The sequence below is a fragment of the Salvelinus fontinalis genome, chromosome 3 (genome assembly GCF_029448725.1).
Source record: "Salvelinus fontinalis isolate EN_2023a chromosome 3, ASM2944872v1, whole genome shotgun sequence".
In the NCBI taxonomy this organism is placed as follows: domain Eukaryota; kingdom Metazoa; phylum Chordata; class Actinopteri; order Salmoniformes; family Salmonidae; genus Salvelinus; species Salvelinus fontinalis.
The window spans coordinates 40,087,853-40,106,856 of record NC_074667.1 but is presented as its reverse complement, the minus strand read 5'-3'; the positions used below and the strand labels follow the sequence as shown (position 1 = coordinate 40,106,856).

Here is a 19,004-nt window from a genome sequence, read left to right as displayed (position 1 = left end):
TACTGGGTAAACACTATGAAAAGGATTAGACTACATGTACATCAGTTCACATAAATGACTGGGTAAACACTATGAAAAGGATTAGACTACATGTACATCAGTTCACATAAATTACTGGGTAAACAATATGAAAAGGATTAGACTACATGTACATCAGTTCACATAAATGACTGGGTAAACACTATGAAAAGGATTAGACTACATGTACATCAGTTCACATAAATGACTGGGTAAACAATATGAAAAGGATTAGACTACATGTACATAGGTTCACATAAGTTACTGGGTAAACAATATGAAAAGGATTAGACTACATGTACATCAGTTCACATAAATTACTGGGTAAACAATATGAAAAGGATTAGACTACATATACATCAGTTCACATAAATGACTGGGTAAACACTATGAAAAGGATTAGACTACATGTACATCAGTTCACATAAATGACTGGGTAAACAATATGAAAAGGATTAGACTACATGTACATCAGTTCACATAAATTACTGGGTAAACACTATGAAAAGGATTAGACTACATGTACATCAGTTCACATAAATTACTGGGTAAACACTATGAAAAGGATTAGACTACATGTACATCAGTTCACATAAATTACTGGGTAAAAACTATGAAAAGGATAAGACTACATGTACATCAGTTCACATAAATTACTGGGTAAACAATATGAAAAGGATTAGACTACATGTACATCAGTTCACATACTGGGTAAACACGATGAAAAGGATTAGACTACATGTACATCAGTTCACATAAATGACTGGGTAAACACTATGAAAAGGATTAGACTACATGTACGTTAGTTCACATACTGGGTAAACGCTATGAAAAGGATTAGACTACATGTACATCAGTTCACATAAATTACTGGGTAAACACTATGAAAAGGATTAGAATACATGTACACCAGTTCACATACTGGGTAAACAATATGAAAATGATTAGACTACATGTACATCAGTTCACATAAATTACTGGGTAAAAACTATGAAAAGGATAAGACTACATGTACATCAGTTCACATAAATTACTGGGTAAACACTATGAAAAGGATTAGACTACATGTACGTTAGTTCACATACTGGATAAAAACTATGAAAAGGATTAGACTACATGTACATCAGTTCACATAAATTACTGGGTAAACACTATGAAAAGGATTAGAATACATGTACACCAGTTCACATACTGGGTAAACAATATGAAAAGGATTAGACTACATGTACATCAGTTCACATAAATTACTGGGTAAACACTATGAAAAGGATTAGACTACATGTACATAAGTTCACATAAGTTACTGGGTAAACACTATGAAAAGGATTAGACTACATGTACATCAGTTCACATAAATGACTGTGTAAACACTATGAAAAGGATTAGACTACATGTACATCAGTTCACATAAATTACTGGGTAAACAATATGAAAAGGATTAGACTACATGTACATCAGTTCACATAAATGACTGGGTAAACACTATGAAAAGGATTAGACTACATGTACATCAGTTCACATAAATGACTGGGTAAACAATATGAAAAGGATTAGACTACATGTACATAGGTTCACATAAGTTACTGGGTAAACAATATGAAAAGGATTAGACTACATGTACATCAGTTCACATAAATTACTGGGTAAACAATATGAAAAGGATTAGACCACATATACATCAGTTCACATAAATGACTGGGTAAACACTATGAAAAGGATTAGACTACATGTACATCAGTTCACATAAATGACTGGGTAAACAATATGAAAAGGATTAGACTACATGTACATCAGTTCACATAAATTACTGGGTAAACACTATGAAAAGGATTAGACTACATGTACATCAGTTCACATAAATTACTGGGTAAACACTATGAAAAGGATTAGACTACATGTACATCAGTTCACATAAATTACTGGGTAAAAACTATGAAAAGGATAAGACTACATGTACATCAGTTCACATAAATTACTGGGTAAACAATATGAAAAGGATTAGACTACATGTACATCAGTTCACATACTGGGTAAACACTATGAAAAGGATTAGACTACATGTACATCAGTTCACATAAATTACTGGGTAAACAATATGAAAAGGATTAGACTACATGTACATCAGTTCACATAAATTACTGGGTAAACAATATGAAAAGGATTAGACTACATGTACGTCAGTTCACATAAATTACTGGGTAAACACTATGAAAAGGATTAGACTACATGTACGTTAGTTCACATACTGGGTTAACACTATGAAAAGGATTAGACTACATGTACATCAGTTCACATACTGGCTAAACACTATGAAAAGGATTAGACTACATGTACATCAGTTCACATAAGTTACTGGGTAAACAATATGAAAAGGATTAGACTACATGTACATCAGTTCACATAAGTTACTGGGTAAACAATATGAAAAGGATTAGACTACATGTACATCAGTTCACAGAAATTACTGGGTAAACACTATGAAAAGGATTAGACTACATGTACATCATTTCACATAATTTACTGGGTAAACACTATGAAAAGGATTATACTACATGTACATCAGTTCACATAAGTTACTGGGTAAACAATATGAAAATGATTAGACTACATGTACATCAGTTCACATACTGGGTAAACAATATGAAAAGGATTAGACTACATGTACATCAGTTCACATAAATTACTGGGTAAACACTATGAAAAGGATTAGACCACATGTACATCAGTTCACATAAATGACTGGGTAAACAATATGAAAAGGATTAGACTACATGTACATCAGTTCACATAAATGACTGGGTAAACACTATGAAAAGGATTAGACTACATGTACATCATTTCACATAAATTACTGGGTAAACAATATGAAAAGGATTAGACTACATGTACATCAGTTCACATAAATTACTGGGTAAACACTATGAAAAGGATTAGACTACATGTACATCAGTTCAAATAAATTACTGGGTAAACACTATGAAAAGGATTAGACTACATTTACATCAGTTCACATAAATTACTGGGTAAACACTATGAAAAGGATTAGACTACATTTAAATCAGCTCACATAAATAACTGGGTAAACACTATGAAAAGGATTAGACTACATGTACATCAGTTCACATAAATTACTGGGTAAACACTATGAAAAGGATTATACTACATGTACATCAGTTCACATAAGTTACTGGGTAAACAATATGAAAATGATTAGACTACATGTACATCAGTTCACATACTGGGTAAACAATATGAAAAGGATTAGACTACATGTACATCAGTTCACATACTGGGTAAACACTATGAAAAGGATTAGACTACATGTACATCAGTTCACATAAATTACTGGGTAAACAATATGAAAAGGATTAGACTACATGTACGTTTGTTCACATACTGGGTAAACACTATGAAAAGGATTAGACTACATGTACATCAGTTCACATAAATTACTGGGTAAACAATATGAAAAGGATTAGACTACATGTACGTCAGTTCACATAAATTACTGGGTAAACACTATGAAAAGGATTAGACTACATGTACATCAGTTCACATAAATTACTGGGTAAACAATATGAAAAGGATTAGACTACATGTACGTTAGTTCACATACTGGGTTAACACTATGAAAAGGATTAGACTACATGTACATCAGTTCACATACTGGGTAAACACTATGAAAAGGATTAGACTACATGTACATCAGTTCACATAATTTACTGGGTAAACACTATGAAAAGGATTATACTACATGTACATCAGTTCACATAAGTTACTGGGTAAACAATATGAAAATGATTAGACTACATGTACATCAGTTCACATACTGGGTAAACAATATGAAAAGGATTAGACTACATGTACATCAGTTCACATACTGGGTAAACACTATGAAAAGGATTAGACTACATGTACATCAGTTCACATAAATTACTGGGTAAACAATATGAAAAGGATTAGACTACATGTACGTTTGTTCACATACTGGGTAAACAATATGAAAAGGATTAGACTACATGTACGTCAGTTCACATAAATTACTGGGTAAACACTATGAAAAGGATTAGACTACATGTACGTCAGTTCACATAAATTACTGGGTAAACACTATGAAAAGGATTAGACTACATGTACATCAGTTCACATAAATTACTGGGTAAACAATATGAAAAGGATTAGACTACATGTACATCAGTTCACATAAATTACTGGGTTAACACTATGAAAAGGATTAGACTACATGTACATCAGTTCACATACTGGGTAAACACTATGAAAAGGATTAGACTACATGTACATCAGTTCACCTAAGTTACTGGGTAAACAATATGAAAAGGATTAGACTACATGTACATCAATTCACATAAATTACTGGGTAAACACTATGAAAAGGATTAGACTACATGTACATCAGTTCACATAATTTACTGGGTAAACACTATGAAAAGGATTATACTACATGTACATCAGTTCACATAAGTTACTGGGTAAACAATATGAAAATGATTAGACTACATGTACATCAGTTCACATACTGGGTAAACAATATGAAAAGGATTAGACTACATGTACATCAGTTCACATAAATTACTGGGTAAACACTATGAAAAGGATTAGACTACATGTACGTCAGTTCACATAAATTACTGGGTAAACACTATGAAAAGGATTAGACTACATGTACATCAGTTCACATAAATGACTGGGTAAACACTATGAAAAGGATTAGACTACATGTACGTTAGTTCACATACTGGGTAAACGCTATGAAAAGGATTAGACTACATGTACATCAGTTCACATAAATTACTGGGTAAACACTATGAAAAGGATTAGAATACATGTACACCAGTTCACATACTGGGTAAACACTATGAAAAGGATTAGACTACATGTACATCAGTTCACATAAATTACTGGGTAAACACTATGAAAAGGATTAGACTACATGTACATAAGTTCACATAAGTTACTGGGTAAACACTATGAAAAGGATTAGACTACATGTACATCAGTTCACATAAATGACTGGGTAAACACTATGAAAAGGATTAGACTACATGTACATCAGTTCACATAAATTACTGGGTAAACAATATGAAAAGGATTAGACTACATGTACATCAGTTCACATAAATGACTGGGTAAACACTATGAAAAGGATTAGACTACATGTACATCAGTTCACATAAATTACTGGGTAAACAATATGAAAAGGATTAGACTACATGTACATCAGTTCACATAAATTACTGGGTAAACAATATGAAAAGGATTAGACTACATGTACATCAGTTCACATAAATGACTGGGTAAACACTATGAAAAGGATTAGACTACATGTACATCAGTTCACATAAATGACTGGGTAAACAATATGAAAAGGATTAGACTACATGTACGTCAGTTCACATAAATTACTGGGTAAACACTATGAAAAGGATTAGACTACATGTACATCAGTTCACATAAATTACTGGGTAAACACTATGAAAAGGATTAGACTACATGTACATCAGTTCACATAAATTACTGGGTAAACACTATGAAAAGGATTAGACTACATGTACGTCAGTTCACATAAATTACTGGGTAAACACTATGAAAAGGATTAGACTACATGTACATCAGTTCACATAAATTACTGGGTAAAAACTATGAAAAGGATAAGACTACATGTACATCAGTTCACATAAATTACTGGGTAAACAATATGAAAAGGATTAGACTACATGTACATCAGTTCACATACTGGGTAAACACTATGAAAAGGATTAGACTACATGTACATCAGTTCACATAAATGACTGGGTAAACACTATGAAAAGGATTAGACTACATGTACGTTAGTTCACATACTGGGTAAACAATATGAAAAGGATTAGACTACATGTACATCAGTTCACATAAATTACTGGGTAAACACTATGAAAAGGATTAGACTACATGTACATAAGTTCACATAAGTTACTGGGTAAACACTATGAAAAGGATTAGACTACATGTACATCAGTTCACATAAATGACTGGGTAAACACTATGAAAAGGATTAGACTACATGTACATCAGTTCACATAAATTACTGGGTAAACAATATGAAAAGGATTAGACTACATGTACATCAGTTCACATAAATGACTGGGTAAACACTATGAAAAGGATTAGACTACATGTACATCAGTTCACATAAATGACTGGGTAAACAATATGAAAAGGATTAGACTACATGTACATCAGTTCACATAAATTACTGGGTAAACACTATGAAAAGGATTAGACTACATGTACATCAGTTCACATAAATTACTGGGTAAACACTATGAAAAGGATTAGACTACATGTACATCAGTTCACATAAATTACTGGGTAAACACTATGAAAAGGATTAGACTACATGTACATCAGTTCACATAAATTACTGGGTAAACACTATGAAAAGGATTTGACTACATGTACGTCAGTTCACATAAATTACTGGTTAAACACTATGAAAAGGATTAGACTACATGTACATCAGTTCACATAAATTACTGGGTAAAAACTATGAAAAGGATAAGACTACATGTACATCAGTTCACATAAATTACTGGGTAAACAATATGAAAAGGATTAGACTACATGTACATCAGTTCACATACTGGGTAAACACTATGAAAAGGATTAGACTACATGTACATCAGTTCACATAAATTACTGGGTAAACAATATGAAAAGGATTAGACTACATGTACATCAGTTCACATAAATTACTGGGTAAACAATATGAAAAGGATTAGACTACATGTACGTCAGTTCACATAAATTACTGGGTAAACACTATGAAAAGGATTAGACTACATGTACGTTAGTTCACATACTGGGTTAACACTATGAAAAGGATTAGACTACATGTACATCAGTTCACATACTGGGTAAACACTATGAAAAGGATTAGACTACATGTACATCAGTTCACATAAGTTACTGGGTAAACAATATGAAAAGGATTAGACTACATGTACATCAGTTCACATAAGTTACTGGGTAAACAATATGAAAAGGATTAGACTACATGTACATCAGTTCACATAAATTACTGGGTAAACACTATGAAAAGGATTAGACTACATGTACATCATTTCACATAATTTACTGGGTAAACACTATGAAAAGGATTATACTACATGTACATCAGTTCACATAAGTTACTGGGTAAACAATATGAAAATGATTAGACTACATGTACATCAGTTCACATACTGGGTAAACAATATGAAAAGGATTAGACTACATGTACATCAGTTCACATAAATTACTGGGTAAACACTGTGAAAAGGATTAGACTACATGTACATCAGTTCACATAAATTACTGGGTAAAAACTATGAAAAGGATTAGACTACATGTACATCAGTTCACATAAATTACTGGGTAAACACTATGAAAAGGATTAGACTACATGTACATCAGTTCACATAAATTACTGGGTAAACACTATGAAAAGGATTAGACTACATGTACGTCAGTTCACATAAATTACTGGTTAAACACTATGAAAAGGATTAGACTACATGTACATCAGTTCACATAAATTACTGGGTAAAAACTATGAAAAGGATAAGACTACATGTACATCAGTTCACATAAATTACTGGGTAAACAATATGAAAAGGATTAGACTACATGTACATCAGTTCACATACTGGGTAAACACTATGAAAAGGATTAGACTACATGTACATCAGTTCACATAAATTACTGGGTAAACAATATGAAAAGGATTAGACTACATGTACATCAGTTCACATAAATTACTGGGTAAACAATATGAAAAGGATTAGACTACATGTACGTCAGTTCACATAAATTACTGGGTAAACACTATGAAAAGGATTAGACTACATGTACGTTAGTTCACATACTGGGTTAACACTATGAAAAGGATTAGACTACATGTACATCAGTTCACATACTGGGTAAACACTATGAAAAGGATTAGAATACATGTACATCAGTTCACATAAGTTACTGGGTAAACAATATGAAAAGGATTAGACTACATGTACATCAGTTCACATAAGTTACTGGGTAAACAATATGAAAAGGATTAGACTACATGTACATCAGTTCACATAAATTACTGGGTAAACACTATGAAAAGGATTAGACTACATGTACATCATTTCACATAATTTACTGGGTAAACACTATGAAAAGGATTATACTACATGTACATCAGTTCACATAAGTTACTGGGTAAACAATATGAAAATGATTAGACTACATGTACATCAGTTCACATACTGGGTAAACAATATGAAAAGGATTAGACTACATGTACATCAGTTCACATAAATTACTGGGTAAACACTATGAAAAGGATTAGACTACATGTACATCAGTTCACATAAATTACTGGGTAAAAACTATGAAAAGGATAAGACTACATGTACATCACTTCACATAAATTACTGGGTAAACAATATGAAAAGGATTAGACTACATGTACATCAGTTCACATAAATTACTGGGTAAACAATATGAAAAGGATTAGACTACATGTACATCAGTTCACATAAATTACTGGGTAAACAATATGAAAAGGATTAGACTACATGTACGTCAGTTCACATAAATTACTGGGTAAACACTATGAAAAGGATTAGACTACATGTACGTTAGTTCACATACTGGGTTAACACTATGAAAAGGATTAGACTACATGTACATCAGTTCACATACTGGGTAAACACTATGAAAAGGATTAGACTACATGTACATCAGTTCACATAAGTTACTGGGTAAACAATATGAAAAGGATTAGACTACATGTACATCAGTTCACATAAGTTACTGGGTAAACAATATGAAAAGGATTAGACTACATGTACATCAGTTCACATAAATTACTGGGTAAACACTATGAAAAGGATTAGACTACATGTACATCATTTCACATAATTTACTGGGTAAACACTATGAAAAGGATTATACTACATGTACATCAGTTCACATAAGTTACTGGGTAAACAATATGAAAATGATTAGACTACATGTACATCAGTTCACATACTGGGTAAACAATATGAAAAGGATTAGACTACATGTACATCAGTTCACATAAATTACTGGGTAAACACTATGAAAAGGATTAGACCACATGTACATCAGTTCACATAAATGACTGGGTAAACAATATGAAAAGGATTAGACTACATGTACATCAGTTCACATAAATGACTGGGTAAACACTATGAAAAGGATTAGACTACATGTACATCATTTCACATAAATTACTGGGTAAACAATATGAAAAGGATTAGACTACATGTACATCAGTTCACATAAATTACTGGGTAAACACTATGAAAAGGATTAGACTACATGTACATCAGTTCAAATAAATTACTGGGTAAACACTATGAAAAGGATTAGACTACATTTACATCAGTTCACATAAATTACTGGGTAAACACTATGAAAAGGATTAGACTACATTTAAATCAGCTCACATAAATAACTGGGTAAACACTATGAAAAGGATTAGACTACATGTACATCAGTTCACATAAATTACTGGGTAAACACTATGAAAAGGATTATACTACATGTACATCAGTTCACATAAGTTACTGGGTAAACAATATGAAAATGATTAGACTACATGTACATCAGTTCACATAAGTTACTGGGTAAACAATATGAAAATGATTAGACTACATGTACATCAGTTCACATACTGGGTAAACAATATGAAAAGGATTAGACTACATGTACATCAGTTCACATAAATTACTGGGTAAACACTATGAAAAGGATTAGACCACATGTACATCAGTTCACATAAATGACTGGGTAAACAATATGAAAAGGATTAGACTACATGTACATCAGTTCACATAAATGACTGGGTAAACACTATGAAAAGGATTAGACTACATGTACATCATTTCACATAAATTACTGGGTAAACAATATGAAAAGGATTAGACTACATGTACATCAGTTCACATAAATTACTGGGTAAACACTATGAAAAGGATTACACTACATGTACATCAGTTCAAATAAATTACTGGGTAAACACTATGAAAAGGATTAGACTACATTTACATCAGTTCACATAAATTACTGGGTAAACACTATGAAAAGGATTAGACTACATTTAAATCAGCTCACATAAATAACTGGGTAAACACTATGAAAAGGATTAGACTACATGTACATCAGTTCACATAAATTACTGGGTAAACACTATGAAAAGGATTATACTACATGTACATCAGTTCACATAAGTTACTGGGTAAACAATATGAAAATGATTAGACTACATGTACATCAGTTCACATACTGGGTAAACAATATGAAAAGGATTAGACTACATGTACATCAGTTCACATACTGGGTAAACACTATGAAAAGGATTAGACTACATGTACATCAGTTCACATAAATTACTGGGTAAACAATATGAAAAGGATTAGACTACATGTACGTTTGTTCACATACTGGGTAAACACTATGAAAAGGATTAGACTACATGTACATCAGTTCACATAAATTACTGGGTAAACAATATGAAAAGGATTAGACTACATGTACGTCAGTTCACATAAATTACTGGGTAAACACTATGAAAAGGATTAGACTACATGTACATCAGTTCACATAAATTACTGGGTAAACAATATGAAAAGGATTAGACTACATGTACGTTAGTTCACATACTGGGTTAACACTATGAAAAGGATTAGACTACATGTACATCAGTTCACATACTGGGTAAACACTATGAAAAGGATTAGACTACATGTACATCAGTTCACATAATTTACTGGGTAAACACTATGAAAAGGATTATACTACATGTACATCAGTTCACATAAGTTACTGGGTAAACAATATGAAAATGATTAGACTACATGTACATCAGTTCACATACTGGGTAAACAATATGAAAAGGATTAGACTACATGTACATCAGTTCACATACTGGGTAAACACTATGAAAAGGATTAGACTACATGTACATCAGTTCACATAAATTACTGGGTAAACAATATGAAAAGGATTAGACTACATGTACGTTTGTTCACATACTGGGTAAACACTATGAAAAGGATTAGACTACATGTACATCAGTTCACATAAATTACTGGGTAAACAATATGAAAAGGATTAGACTACATGTACGTCAGTTCACATAAATTACTGGGTAAACACTATGAAAAGGATTAGACTACATGTACATCAGTTCACATAAATTACTGGGTAAACAATATGAAAAGGATTAGACTACATGTACATCAGTTCACATAAATTACTGGGTTAACACTATGAAAAGGATTAGACTACATGTACATCAGTTCACATACTGGGTAAACACTATGAAAAGGATTAGACTACATGTACATCAGTTCACCTAATTTACTGGGTAAACAATATGAAAAGGATTAGACTACATGTACATCAATTCACATAAATTACTGGGTAAACACTATGAAAAGGATTAGACTACATGTACATCAGTTCACATAATTTACTGGGTAAACACTATGAAAAGGATTATACTACATGTACATCAGTTCACATAAGTTACTGGGTAAACAATATGAAAATGATTAGACTACATGTACATCAGTTCACATACTGGGTAAACAATATGAAAAGGATTAGACTACATGTACATCAGTTCACATAAATTACTGGGTAAACACTATGAAAAGGATTAGACTACATGTACGTCAGTTCACATAAATTACTGGGTAAACACTATGAAAAGGATTAGACTACATGTACATCAGTTCACATAAATTACTGGGTAAAAACTATGAAAAGGATAAGACTACATGTACATCAGTTCACATAAATTACTGGGTAAACAATATGAAAAGGATTAGACTACATGTACATCAGTTCACATACTGGGTAAACACTATGAAAAGGATTAGACTACATGTACATCAGTTCACATAAATGACTGGGTAAACACTATGAAAAGGATTAGACTACATGTACGTTAGTTCACATACTGGGTAAACGCTATGAAAAGGATTAGACTACATGTACATCAGTTCACATAAATTACTGGGTAAACACTATGAAAAGGATTAGAATACATGTACACCAGTTCACATACTGGGTAAACAATATGAAAAGGATTAGACTACATGTACATCAGTTCACATAAATTACTGGGTAAACACTATGAAAAGGATTAGACTACATGTACATAAGTTCACATAAGTTACTGGGTAAACACTATGAAAAGGATTAGACTACATGTACATCAGTTCACATAAATGACTGGGTAAACACTATGAAAAGGATTAGACTACATGTACATCAGTTCACATAAATTACTGGGTAAACAATATGAAAAGGATTAGACTACATGTACATCAGTTCACATAAATTACTGGGTAAACAATATGAAAAGGATTAGACTACATGTACATCAGTTCACATAAATGACTGGGTAACCACTATGAAAAGGATTAGACTACATGTACATCAGTTCACATAAATGACTGGGTAAACAATATGAAAAGGATTAGACTACATGTACGTCAGTTCACATAAATTACTGGGTAAACACTATGAAAAGGATTAGACTACATGTACATCAGTTCACATAAATTACTGGGTAAACACTATGAAAAGGATTAGACTACATGTACATCAGTTCACATAAATTACTGGGTAAACACTATGAAAAGGATTAGACTACATGTACGTCAGTTCACATAAATTACTGGGTAAACACTATGAAAAGGATTAGACTACATGTACATCAGTTCACATAAATTACTGGGTAAAAACTATGAAAAGGATAAGACTACATGTACATCAGTTCACATAAATTACTGGGTAAACAATATGAAAAGGATTAGACTACATGTACATCAGTTCACATACTGGGTAAACACTATGAAAAGGATTAGACTACATGTACATCAGTTCACATAAATGACTGGGTAAACACTATGAAAAGGATTAGACTACATGTACGTTAGTTCACATACTGGGTAAACACTATGAAAAGGATTAGACTACATGTACATCAGTTCACATAAATTACTGGGTAAACACTATGAAAAGGATTAGAATACATGTACACCAGTTCACATACTGGGTAAACAATATGAAAAGGATTAGACTACATGTACATCAGTTCACATAAATTACTGGGTAAACACTATGAAAAGGATTAGACTACATGTACATAAGTTCACATAAGTTACTGGGTAAACACTATGAAAAGGATTAGACTACATGTACATCAGTTCACATAAATGACTGGGTAAACACTATGAAAAGGATTAGACTACATGTACATCAGTTCACATAAATTACTGGGTAAACAATATGAAAAGGATTAGACTACATGTACATCAGTTCACATAAATGACTGGGTAAACACTATGAAAAGGATTAGACTACATGTACATCAGTTCACATAAATGACTGGGTAAACAATATGAAAAGGATTAGACTACATGTACATCAGTTCACATAAATTACTGGGTAAACACTATGAAAAGGATTAGACTACATGTACATCAGTTCACATAAATTACTGGGTAAACACTATGAAAAGGATTAGACTACATGTACATCAGTTCACATAAATTACTGGGTAAACACTATGAAAAGGATTAGACTACATGTACATCAGTTCACATAAATTACTGGGTAAACACTATGAAAAGGATTAGACTACATGTACGTCAGTTCACATAAATTACTGGTTAAACACTATGAAAAGGATTAGACTACATGTACATCAGTTCACATAAATTACTGGGTAAAAACTATGAAAAGGATAAGACTACATGTACATCAGTTCACATAAATTACTGGGTAAACAATATGAAAAGGATTAGACTACATGTACATCATTTCACATAAATGACTGGGTAAACAATATGAAAAGGATTAGACTACATGTACATCAGTTCACATAAATGACTGGGTAAACACTATGTAAAGGATTAGACTACATGTACATCATTTCACATAAATGACTGGGTAAACAATATGAAAAGGATTAGACTACATGTACATCAGTTCACATAAATTACGGGGTAAACACTATGAAAAGGATTAGACTACATGTACATCAGTTCAAATCAATTACTGGGTAAACACTATGAAAAGGATTAGACTACATTTACATCAGTTCACATAAATTACTGGGTAAACACTATGAAAAGGATTAGACTACATTTAAATCAGCTCACATAAATAACTGGGTAAACACTATGAAAAGGATTAGACTACATGTACATCAGTTCACATAAATTACTGGGTAAACACTATGAAAAGGATTAGACTACATGTACATCAGTTCACATAAATTACTGGGTAAACAATATGAAAAGGATTAGAGTACATGTACATCAGTTCACATACTGGGTAAACACTATGAAAAGGATTAGACTACATGTACATCAGTTCACATAAATTACTGGGTAAACAATATGAAAAGGATTAGACTACATGTACGTTAGTTCACATACTGGGTTAACACTATGAAAAGGATTAGACTACATGTACATCAGTTCACATACTGGGTAAACACTATGAAAAGGATTAGACTACATGTACATCAGTTCACATAAGTTACTGGGTAAACAATATGAAAAGGATTAGACTACATGTACATCAGTTCACATAAATTACTGGGTAAACACTATGAAAAGGATTAGACTACATGTACATCAGTTCGCATAATTTACTGGGTAAACACTATGAAAAGGATTATACTACATGTACATCAGTTCACATACGTTACTGGGTAAACAATATGAAAATGATTAGACTACATGTACATCAGTTCACATACTGGGTAAACAATATGAAAAGGATTAGACTACATGTACATCAGTTCACATAAATGACTGGGTAAACACTATGAAAAGGATTAGACCACATGTACATCAGTTCACATAAATGACTGGGTAAACAATATGAAAAGGATTAGACTACATGTACATCAGTTCACATAAATGACTGGGTAAACACTATGTAAAGGATTAGACTACATGTACATCATTTCACATAAATGACTGGGTAAAGAATATGAAAAGGATTAGACTACATGTACATCAGTTCACATAAATTACGGGGTAAACACTATGAAAAGGATTAGACTACATGTACATCAGTTCAAATAAATTACTGGGTAAACACTATGAAAAGGATTAGACTACATGTACATCAGTTCACATAAATTACTGGGTAAACACTATGAAAAGGATTAGACTACATGTACATCAGTTCACATAAATTACTGGGTAAACAATATGAAAAGGATTATACTACATGTACATCAGTTCACATACTGGGTAAACACTATGAAAAGGATTAGACTACATGTACATCAGTTCACATAAATTACTGGGTAAACAATATGAAAAGGATTAGACTACATGTACGTTAGTTCACATACTAGGTTAACACTATGAAAAGGATTAGACTACATGTACATCAGTTCACATACTGGGTAAACACTATGAAAAGGATTAGACTACATGTACATCAGTTCACATAAGTTACTGGGTAAACAATATGAAAAGGATTAGACTACATGTACATCAGTTCACATAAATTACTGGGTAAACACTATGAAAAGGATTAGACTACATGTACATCAGTTCACATAATTTACTGGGTAAACACTATGAAAAGGATTATACTACATGTACATCAGTTCACATAAGTTACTGGGTAAACAATATGAAAAGGATTAGACTACATGTACATCAGTTCACATACTGGGTAAACAATATGAAAAGGATTAGACTACATGTACATCAGTTCACATAAATTACTGGGTAAACAATATGAAAATGATTAGACTACATGTACATCAGTTCACATAAATGACTGGGTAAACAATATGAAAAGGATTAGACTACATGTACATCAGTTCACATAAATGACTGGGTAAACACTATGAAAAGGATTAGACTACATGTACATCAGTTCACATAAATTACTGGGTAAACACTATGAAAAGGATTAGACTACATTTAAATCAGTTCACATAAATAACTGGGTAAACACTATGAAAAGGATTAGACTACATTTACATCAGTTCACATAAATTAATGGGTAAACACTATGAAAAGGATTAGACTACATGTACATCAGTTCACATAAATGACTGGGTAAACACTATGAAAAGGATTAGACTACATGTACATCAGTTCACATAAATTACTGGTTAAACAATATGCCAAGCGATAAGCCAAGCAGTCAAATGCACTTGGTATTAACCTCACGACTGGTGTCTGGGCTACTTGCTCATTAATATTTAATTCATTTATGTTAGAAATGTGGATCACATGTAGGCCTATGTATATAGATTGTAAGGATGAAGATGTATTTAAGTCTAAATAGTCATCCAACCAAAACAGTAAACATGCATTGCTAATAACCAATGACAGGTGGCGACATCAACCATTTATGAGCATGTAGTGCCTTTTGAGTTCAAAAAAACAGAAGAAGGTTGTGTCCCACAATGCTTCAGTTCCTACTTCAATCAATCAATCAATTTTATTTTATATAGCCCTTCGTACATCAGATAATATCTCGAAGTGCTGTACAGAAACCCAGCCTACTTGAAGTTGCAGTTGGTGAGGAGAAACTGCAGACATTTCCAGTTGACTGCAGTTGAAAGTTTATGACCTTTGATCACATGGTTGTTGTAAAGGTCATGCAGTCGACATGTAGTCTCAAGTGGAAAAATGTGTATACCCATAATGCAACACATTTTGAAAGGCAGTAACCAATATTGGTCAACGTCTTGACGAAAGTGATCCGCTCGAACTCGCTCAAATCTGATGAAATGATGATCACTTAAACAGCCCAATTCCTCCTTAAGGAACTGATAGTTTCCTCTTAGTTTAGACCGCCATCATGTGGTCAGTTAGCATGCAGGCATAATGTCAAAAGGATTTTAGTACTGAGGATTTTAGTACTGAGTCCATGTTTGCATTTCACATTGTTTAATTTCTCCATGCACTTGTTCTATCCAACAGCTGAATCAGTGGAATGTTTGTTACAGTATTATCTTGTTCATTGGCTTTGAGGATAAAGAATGAAAGTATGTTTGATTCTGAGTCTTGTCAGTGAATAATGAGTGTGTTTGTGTGTTAACAGATGAATGATGTGCTGCTGTACACCTACCCTCAGCAGGACGGGAAATACAGACTGAAGAACACCCTCCTACTGCCTGGGATGAAGGTCAGAGTCCTCCTCCCCATCACTCATTCCCCTCTAACACATTTTTCCCCTCTCGCCCCCTCTCTCGAACTTTGTCTCTGTCTTTTTCACTCCCTCTCATTTATTTTTGGTCCCTCCCTAACATCTCACTTTGCCACTCACCCTCCCCTCTCTCCCTCTCTCCCTCTCTCTCTCTCTCTCTCCATCCTCTCATTCTCTCTTCCCTTTTTAAACCTAGCTGTCCTCTCTCTCACTGATTCCTCATCCGTCTATGTCATGTGCTTTTGATGATTGATGTTCCAGGTCAGTAAACCCATCATAGAGGATGTGCAGAACGCTCTGAGGATCGAGGGAGCAGACATCTCCATCACCTTGGCAGCCAGGTGCGTCACACTAATACATACACCTTGGTCGGTATAATGATTGGGGTTCATAGTTCTCGTGGTCACCAATTTTACTGTCTCAACAGTGAATGAAGTATAGTGTGCCAAGCTTCTAGGCTCTTTTACAAGTAGTGTCAGTGTTATTTTCCTGACCACGTATCTAGACCACTCCGGGCCATTTATACCTCTAAAAGTAACATAGTCAAACACCCCACTGGACACACACTGGTTGAATCAAAGTTTCCACGTCATTTCAATGACATTACGTTGAACCAACGTACTGTAGAATAGATGTTGAATTGACATCTGTGCCCAGTGGGACATTACTGATAAATGAGACTATGTACAGTAAGAGGGCTTAATGACCTGTGCTCTGTGTGTCCCTGTGCAGCTCCTGTAGTGAGAGAGAGGACTGGTTCCACACTCTGAGTCGGACAGTGTCTGACCACGCCAGAGGACCTGGAACTTTCAGCAGCTGCTCTGGAGAGGTGAGGAGGACTTTGACTGGGAGACGGTGCCTACATAAAAGTCATGTTAGCAATTTTAGCAATAACATAGTTATGCTCCCCACTCAATGACCATAGCAAACCAATACTCATACATTTACTAAAGTTACATAGCATTGCAGGTGTCTGTTGCCTACATTGCAGCCTGTCTCCTCAGTGTGACTGTGAAGTCTAGTGTGGTAGCCGCATGTTGAAACTATATTGTCCTTTCTCTTTCCCAGGCCAGAGAGCGTCTGTGGCTGTCCCTGGGGGAGAAGGCTCCTACTCTGGTGCCTGTATCCCATGTGGTGATGTGTATGAACTGCACCTCAGACTTCAGCCTCACACTGCGCAGACACCACTGCCATGCCTGCGGGAGGGTGAGTCTCTCTCACACACATGGAATGAAAATGTTTTAAAGGAATGGCTATGTTACCTAGAAGCATAGTTTTGTGCAGTATGATGTGGCTGGAGTGTATGGTAGTCTATGGTCTGACCTGTGTGTGTTTAGTGTTCTGACGTGTCCTGGTCTTGGTCTTGCTCTACTCAGATTGTGTGTCGGAGCTGCTCCAGGAACAGATACCCTCTGAAGTACCTGAAGGACCACATGGCCAAAGTGTGTGACCACTGTTACAGCGAGCTCAAGAAGAGAGGTACACTACGCCTCCTGCCTTTTACTGTTTTGTATTGTACTAAACTGTACTGTACTATACTGTACTGTACTATACTATAATGTGTTGTACTATACTGTACTATACCATACTGTATTGTACAATACCATACTGTACAATACTGTACCATACCATACTGTAATGTACTGTACTGCACTGTACTGTACTATACTGTACATGCCCCCCTTGACTACTGGAGCACATTGAATGTGTGTGAGTCCAGTATTAAGGTG

At 33.9% G+C, this 19,004-nt stretch overlaps 1 protein-coding gene across 3 annotated transcripts in view; it reads left to right on the top strand.

Annotated features, from left to right (window-relative positions):
* LOC129847799 (FYVE, RhoGEF and PH domain-containing protein 5-like) overlaps window positions 1–19,004 on the top strand; it is a 139,688-nt gene that overhangs the window by 110,439 nt on the left and 10,245 nt on the right. For all 3 annotated transcript variants that reach the window (XM_055915491.1, XM_055915499.1, XM_055915484.1), the window contains exons 13-17: window positions 17,170–17,253; window positions 17,536–17,615; window positions 18,007–18,103; window positions 18,343–18,480; window positions 18,651–18,753. In XM_055915491.1, coding sequence (XP_055771466.1) covers window positions 17,170–17,253; window positions 17,536–17,615; window positions 18,007–18,103; window positions 18,343–18,480; window positions 18,651–18,753 — 502 coding nt within the window. The remainder of the gene's footprint in view (window positions 1–17,169; window positions 17,254–17,535; window positions 17,616–18,006; window positions 18,104–18,342; window positions 18,481–18,650; window positions 18,754–19,004) is intronic.